Genomic DNA, 7,697 nt, shown 5'->3' with positions numbered 1-7,697 from the left:
AGGAGGTGCCCACAGGAGGCCCAGTGTAGGAGGGACAGGCCGGAACACAGGAGCTGGCAAAGCTGAAGGCATCCAAGACACATCTCCAGAGGCCAGCAAGTCAGGCTGGGGGACGGATGTGGGAGGAAGGGGCGGGGGTGCGGCACTAGGGCCAGCTTGAGCCAGATTCCGGGGTATAGGGGATGAGGGGGCTGATGGCTGAGCCCAGGCCATGAGAGCAGGCAGGAGGTGCTCTGGCAGCTCAGGATCCCGCTGGGTCCAGTGCAGGGCAGAGGCTGGGGTGAAGGTGGGCTCCCTGGGTGGACAGAGGCCACTGCCATCATCCTAGGGGCTCCACCTGCTTCCTGTCTGTCCCACCTGAGTCCTCCCTTCTGCTGGTGAACTTGGGTCAGTGTCACTGAAGTCTGCTCACATGAGAACCCAGTGGTGGTGGAGAGAGAACGGAATGTGGTCTTGCTACACCAAACAACCCTCAGAAACTCTCGGGATCAGAGGTCAGTGTGTGGAAAGAGAACGCAGGCAGATCTGCATGAAGCCAGCAGGATGGTCTGGTAACAGTGAGGGCAGGCTGTGAGCAAACACCAGGGCCCCCTGGAGCTCAGTCCCGCAACCCGGAGCAGGCACAGCCGCCCCGTCAGCTTAAGGACTGGAGTCAAGTTGAGGAAGCACCGTCACTGATCTGTAGGGGCCACCCAGAGGCTAGCTGAACAGGCCCTCGATCTGCCCAGTGACACTGGACAGGACGTTCTCAGCTCACAACCTGCACCCGCAGCGTATCTGGGGCGAATGAGTACAGGTGTGCTGGGAGACACTAAGATGGACCCACAGGACAACCTACCTGTGCTTCTGAATCCCATTCTCCTGAGGAGGCCCGTCCCCAACTTTTCCAATCCCATTACTTTTGCTGGTGTCCACATGAATCACGCCAGTGAGTCTCTGATTCGCCTCTGAAAATTCCCCGGAAGAGTTATCAGAGTCAAAGCCTGCATGAGACAAGCAGAGGGTGAGGTGGCAGGACTTCACCTCTGAGGATTCTCACTGAAAGCAGAAAACCTGAAGCTCTAAAGTGTTTCTAATGGACACAGTCAGAGTTATTAACTCCGCTCGCCAAGAGCTGCAGACGGAGGTGGAAAAAGAGGACTGCTCCCGGGGGCTCCCCAAGGAGGACCCCACCCTGCCACCCACATTGCACGCTCCATGGTCCTTTCCATGTGGGGTGGCCCCAGGGGACAAGGACAGTTTTCCCCTGTGGTCATCAATGACTCATGTCCTCCGGGGTGGTCACACCTAACTCAGGCCACAACATCCTCCTCCTCTGTCCATGTTTGAGGTCAAACTCTGCATCATGTTCTGAAACATATCTGCTGCAGTATTTCTAAGACCAAGCACCGCGCCACTGCATTGGCAGAACCTAGCCAACCTACCAACAATAACCCAAACTGTGGATGTTGGATGTGAACCCAGAGACTACACGGTACACAGAAAACAGGGAAAATGACCCATGAGGACTAATGCGAAACACAGGCAGCCGTCTCCTGGCCCGTCCAGTCCCTGAGGAAGAAGGTCACAACCCTGGGCAGACCTCTGGGTCTTCTCCACTGGGAAGGCTTTTCTGAAGTGACCAGTGACCAGGGACAAGGGAAGTGTGTTTCCTTTTGCTCCAGGGCAAGCCTAAAGGGAGCTGTGGCTGCCAGGTGAATCATTCCAGCTGGAGCAGAGGCTCCTGACCGCTGACCCCCAGCAATGAGCCCACAAGGAACATAGGGTGGGCTCCCGTAACAGCCCCTCATTTCTGAGTGGAAAGTGGGGCCCAGCGTGAAAGACCTGGGTGGCTGCTGCTACACACAAAACATAAACCACCTTGCCACTGATAAGCTTCCTTGAGAAAATGCAAAAATTCCTTCTTTCTCATTCTTCTCTATTGACAGATCCACAAAATGTAGCAGCACTGAAACCGATGACACAATAAATTTGAAAGGATATAATTAAAAATAATCAATACCTTCTGAAATAGCCTGTCACCTCTAGTTTTTGCTAACCATCCCCAAAGTGACACCTGTTGATCCCCAGCATAAACGTGGGTCTAACATAGCCTGAAACAGTCCCAGCTTAGGGTTGCTGAGCGCACAGGTATCCCTGCATCCCTCAGGGCCGAGAATCTAGGCCACCGTTAAGTAGAAAGTTCGTTTAGATCACAGCCCTGGGGTGGGCCCCAGAAAACAAAGCAGCTTCTCCCTCACAAGTGCCTGAAGTCTCGTCTCTGGTGAAGCCAATGCTCCACATAACACCTTAATCATCTTAATACTTAATACACAACGTTTCTTGTTATTACACAAAGAGAAAATACAGATCAGCCAAGGAGCAAGCTGAAAGCATTTATAATCTGATCACTTAGAGATACCCATCTTCGACAGGTCAGTCTGATTTTTTACAGCCCTTCATCTGTACATATTCTCAAGTGCTTTATTTAAAAACCTTTCAAATTGAAAGGTACTGATTCTTAGAGGGAATACCTGCCCACTGAAGTCATCCATTCAGTAACTGCTGGGTTTAAATATGTTTTAATAGAGTCACAAAGTAAGACCGACTCTAAGACAGGGAAGTACCCACCGGGCATTTCATTGCATTAGGAGACTTCAGATTTTTCACCTTCCTGTTGCTTGTTCGGGAACCAAAGGACAGTTTGGTTCGGTGAAACCAAAGGTGTTTCACCGAGACACCTGCTTCCTCTGCCTCCATCTCAGGGACTTGTGGCTGGTCCCACCGTGCAGAGAGGCGGCGATGGAGTCATACACACGTGGCACCCCCACAGCTCAGGGCCTCTCCAGGGAAAGCCCTTCATGAGAGCCAGTTACACTGGTCCCAGTAGGAGGGCACCTCCAGGAGGCTCCTGGGTGAGAGGGCCTCACTGAGGTCGGGCTCTTTAGGTTTCAGACGTGGTCCCTATGTCAGGGCCAGGCAGACCGAGGGCGTGATTCCCCGACAACCAGCCGCTAGGTGGAATTCAGCTGCTAACAATCACTGATGAGCGGGTGGTTGATCAGACAGCACGCTTCCCAGGAAAACATGTCTACAGGGAACATAATAGCTATGAAATCTCAGGAGATGACTCAGTGGTTCAGCCTTTGAGAATAGCGAGGGGAGCACAATGCCAGTTCCTCCTGGGGCTTCGGACGAGAATAAGTCAATCACCTGAGGCTGCTGGCCCTCAACTGCTCCAGCCCTTCCCTCGGGAGAAGTATGGCCAATGAACGCAGGCAGCATGGGGCAGGGCTCCACCAGGGCTCCAGGTGTCCCGACAGGGATAGCACATGTGTCTGGGGACAGTGACCACCACCAGGCAAGAGCCTCCTGTTGTGCTGGGCACCACACTCTCTCAGCACCAACCACGGTAGGGCCCCCTGACAGCACTGGGGAGATTACCACTGAAGAAGCTGGCGGCAGTAACGTTTCAGAGCCGCCATTTCTACGTCCCCACACCCAAGAGCAGGCTCTGGACTGGAAGAGTCCCCTGAAGTCCGTCTCCACCAGTAAGAACCCTCAGCAAGAAAAGCAAAGTGATGCTCCCAGTGCTGACAAGTCGGTGGAGGGCAGGGGGACACCTTGAACTTGAGTTTGGGGCCCCCTCAGGAGGTGAGAGGAGGAAGAGGGGCCGCTCTAAGCAAATGTGGCCTGACCAAGCCTGGCCTCTCCTGCCCCCCACCCCCTGCCACCCCCATCACTCACACACACACAGAACCCCCCCCCCACCACATGCTCCACCCCACTAGCCTGGGTACCAGCGTTCACAATGGTGTTTGAAAAGCGAAACAGAACTGAACTTTTTTTTTTTAGAACTGAACTTTTAACACAGCAAGAGTTGCTGTGGAAGCAGATAATCTACTATTCCTTGGTAGACTTTAAGTCGTGCATAAGACAGGACAGTAAGGTTTTGCTCATTATAAACAATATAAGGATGCTGACCATCTCATTCAGGAGCCAAATAAAAATATTTACCTTTTTACCCGAGGGCAACCCTTTCAAAGACTGAAACACACAGTTGCCCTTTCATGTTATCTCCTGTGGTCTGAAGTGGATGTTTTCCTCCAAATCTGGGCCAGGACAAGTGCTTTTCCTGGGAACACGTCACCCTTCTCTCTGCGTGGCTCTCCCAGGCCATCCTCATGTCCCCAGGCTAAGTCTGAGGCCGGGGTCTGAGGGCTTCACGCTCATGACCTGGCCTCTGCGCTGGCACCCCCTCCGCTCACCTGTGACGGCATCGAAGAACTCCTCCTCTCCGTTCATCCTTCAGCAGCTGGGCGCCCGCCGCCTGATCTGGAGGGTCCTCTACTCAATCATTGTACTGAATCTACATTGACAGTGTAAGAAATCTCACACTGAGAACTTTTTAAGGTAAAAATCCAATAGGCACTGGAGACCTACAGGGGAAAAAATTTTTTTTAGTGTATTTAGCTTTCAGAAGTTGTATAGTTTAGAAACATTTCAAAATACCTATTCACTATCCTTGAGTTCATCTTGATTACATCTGAGCAAAGAAGTAAAAGGAATGACCTAACACAAGAGGAAACAGTCACACCTCTGTCCTTCAGTGGGCACCACTATCTGAAGTTACTTTAAAAGCCACTGTCCACTGAAATGACTAATCTGGGGTCACGTGGACAGTTCAAAAGGCCAATTAGTGAAAGTGAGGCGTCCACACATCAAGGCCCCAACACACCTTTGCCACTGCATATCTTCACCAGAAGCTGGAACAAGTGGTTATAAATAATGCAAAGTTCTGTTAAAACATTTATTCCACATCAACCTGAAACCAATTTTCAATTCTGGAGGATTAAGACTGCTGTTTAAGTTCGCTGTCCTCAGCATAAACTGTAATCAACTTAAATTTTCTCAAAATTATATTAGCTCAATATTTTAGAACTCATGCATATTAACTTCTCCCTTATGAAGCACAGTGTTTCATCAATGGCAAGAGACTGTCCCCACAGATTTGACGTTCTAGGAAAATCAGCAGAGACCCACGGTTCATTCACTGTGTGAGGCTGAGCACTCCCTTCCAGTTCTGAGAGCAGTTCCAAAGGAACAGGTGGTCCCCCAGTCCTTGGAGCGGCCACATGGCACCTGGTGTCACCTCCAAAGCATTCATCTCGGGCTCTGTCCTGAGCACAGGTGAGCGTCTATGTCATACAACCAACTGCAATTGGGTTTTCCCTCCTTCCTCCCCACAAGAAGCTCTCTCATCAGTTTCCTTTCCTTCCCCACCTTCCTAACCTACAGGCAGAATCACACCCGGGCAGCTTCAGGAAACACCCATTCAAAGCCTCACTCAGTCACCCATGGTGGTTCTGTTTTCCTTTTGGCAAATTAGAAAAGTTATTGCTCACTTCTGACTCTTCTCTGATGTGACAGGCCCAATCACACTCGGGCTTCAGAAGCCACGAAGTGGAACCAGGGTTCCCTGGAGGAGAAATGGCTGAGCCCAGAACTGGGGTTCCTCTAGAGGCAGCAGGAAGCTGGCAAGACTACTTGAGTCAGGTCAAAAGGCTCAGAAGAACCTGCAGAGGCTCCACCGCATCAGCAGGTTCCTGTGAGCCCTGAGAACAGCCAGAGTAGTCACCTCTCACCTCACACATTTAAGTCCCCGGGTTCTCTGAGATGCTGAAAAAGAAATCGACTGGTCACCACTGGATGGATGACGCCAGTACATTCTTCTGAAAACTAGGACATGCAGGAAAGCATCAAGCCTTTGAGTTGCCTTCCTGTGCAGGTTCTCTGTCCCACTTTTTAGAGGCGTTCCTGCTGATCCATGAAGGACCGGGCTATGTCCATTCTGTGTGCAACCCTGACGAATTCCCATGTCTGAGTGCTGGCCACCCATGGTCGTGCCATCACAGAACCACATGCGCTACCTGCCTCCTCCTTGGGGGTCCTGCTAAGAGAATGGACCCTCCTGCAACCTTAACTACCAACCTAAGGAACACAGAGAAGACAGGAACGTGCCAAACTCCACCAAAGGGACACTGTGGGCAAAATCCAGACCCTGGGCAAGTATACAGGATGAAACCCAGCTCCTCCAACCAATAAATCACACACACATAAAGTGGCAGGTAAAGGGACCCTTCCCTATCTCGAGTGAGATGAGTTTCATGGGTACAGACAGATGTCAGAACTCATTGTACGCTTTCAATATGTGCAATTTAGGGAACTCCTAGTGGTCCAGTGGTTACAACTCCACACTTGCACGGCTGAGGGTGTGGCTTTGATCCCTGCTGGAGGAACTAAGACTCTGCAAGCTGTGCAGTGTGGCCAAAAATAAAAATAAATAAATACCTGCAATTTACTGTATGTTAATTACACCCCCTAGTTCAGTTCAGTTCAGTTTAGTCGCTCAGTCATGTCCGACTCTTTGCGACCCCATGGACTGCAGCACACCAGGCCTCGCTGTCCATCACCAACTCCCGGAGTCTACCCAAACCCATGTCCATTGAGTCAGTGATGCCATCCAACCATCTCATCCTCTGTCGTCCCCTTGTCCGCCTGCCCTCAATCTTTCCCGGAATCAAGGTCTTTTCAAATGAGTTAGCTCTTCACATCAGGTGGCCAAAGTATTGGAGTTTCAGCTTCAACATCAGTCCTTCCAATGAACACCCAGGACTAATCTCCTTGAGGATGGACTGGTTGGATCTCCTTGCAGTCCAAGAGACTCTCAAGAGTCTTCTCCAACACCACAGTTCAAAAGCATCAATTCTTCGACGCTCTGCTTTCTTTACAGTCCAACTCTCACATCCATACATGACTAGTGGAAGAACAATAGCCTTGACTAGACGGACCTTTGGAGAAGGCAATGGCACCCCACTCCAGTACTCTTGCCTGGAAAATCCCATGGACGGAGGAGCCTGGTAGGCTGCAGTCCATGGGGTCGCTAGGAGTCGGACACGACTGAGCGACTTCACTTTCACTCTTCACTTTCATGCATCGGAGAAGGAAATGGCAACCCACTCCAGTGTTCTTGCCTGAGGAATCCCAAGGACGGGGGAGCCTGGTGGGCTTCCGTCTGTGGGGTCACAGAGAGTCGGACACGACTGAAGTGACTTAGCAGTTAGCAGACGGACCTTTGTTGGCAAAGTAATTGCTTTTGAATATTCTGTCTAGGTTGGTCATAACTTTCCTTCCAAGGAGTGCTAAGAGTCTTTAATTTCATGGCTGCAGTCACCATGTGCAGTGATTCTGGAGCCCCCAAAATAGTCAGCCACTGTTTCCACTATTTCCCCATCTATTTGCCATGAAGTGATGGGACTGGATGCCATGATCTTCGTTTTCTGAATGTTGAGCTTTAAGCCAACTTTTTCACTCTCCTCTTTCACTTTCATCAAGAGGCTTTTTAGTTCCTCTTCACTTTCTGCCATAAGGGTAGTGTCATTTGCATATCTGAGGTTATTGATATCTCTCCCAGCAATCTTGATTCCAGCTGTGCTTCATCCAGCCCAGCGTTTCTCATGATGTACTCTGCATAGACGTTAAATAAGCACGGTGACAATATACAGCCTTGACGTACTCCTTTTCCTATTTGGAACCAGTCTGTTGTTCCATGTCCAGTTCTAACTATTGCTTCCTGACCTGCATACAGATTTCTCAAGAGGCAGGTCAGGTGGTCTGGTATTCCCATCTCTTTCAGAATTTTCCGCAGTTGATTGTGA

General features: G+C 50.6%; 1 protein-coding gene across 2 annotated transcripts in view; it reads right to left on the bottom strand.

The window, feature by feature from the left end:
- The window catches only part of OSBPL2 (oxysterol binding protein-like 2), a 24,387-nt gene that overhangs the window by 13,301 nt on the left and 3,389 nt on the right, over window positions 1–7,697 (bottom strand). The window contains exons 1-3 of one of the 2 annotated variants that reach the window (XM_010841869.1): window positions 6,331–6,377; window positions 4,248–4,418; window positions 839–983 (exon numbers count right to left, since the gene is read on the bottom strand). In XM_010841869.1, the coding sequence (XP_010840171.1) occupies window positions 839–983; window positions 4,248–4,284 (182 nt within the window). In that variant the 5' untranslated portion in view covers window positions 4,285–4,418; window positions 6,331–6,377. Of the gene's footprint in view, window positions 1–838; window positions 984–4,247; window positions 4,419–6,330; window positions 6,378–7,697 lie in introns of those variants that run through there. The other variant, XM_010841870.1, reaches the window with a different exon arrangement.

This window comes from Bison bison, unplaced genomic scaffold, assembly GCF_000754665.1.
Source record: "Bison bison bison isolate TAMUID 2011002044 unplaced genomic scaffold, Bison_UMD1.0 scf7180017864167, whole genome shotgun sequence".
Lineage (NCBI taxonomy): Eukaryota > Metazoa > Chordata > Mammalia > Artiodactyla > Bovidae > Bison > Bison bison.
Note: the sequence above shows the minus strand (reverse complement) of the source record. Positions and strands in the feature narration are given on the sequence as shown.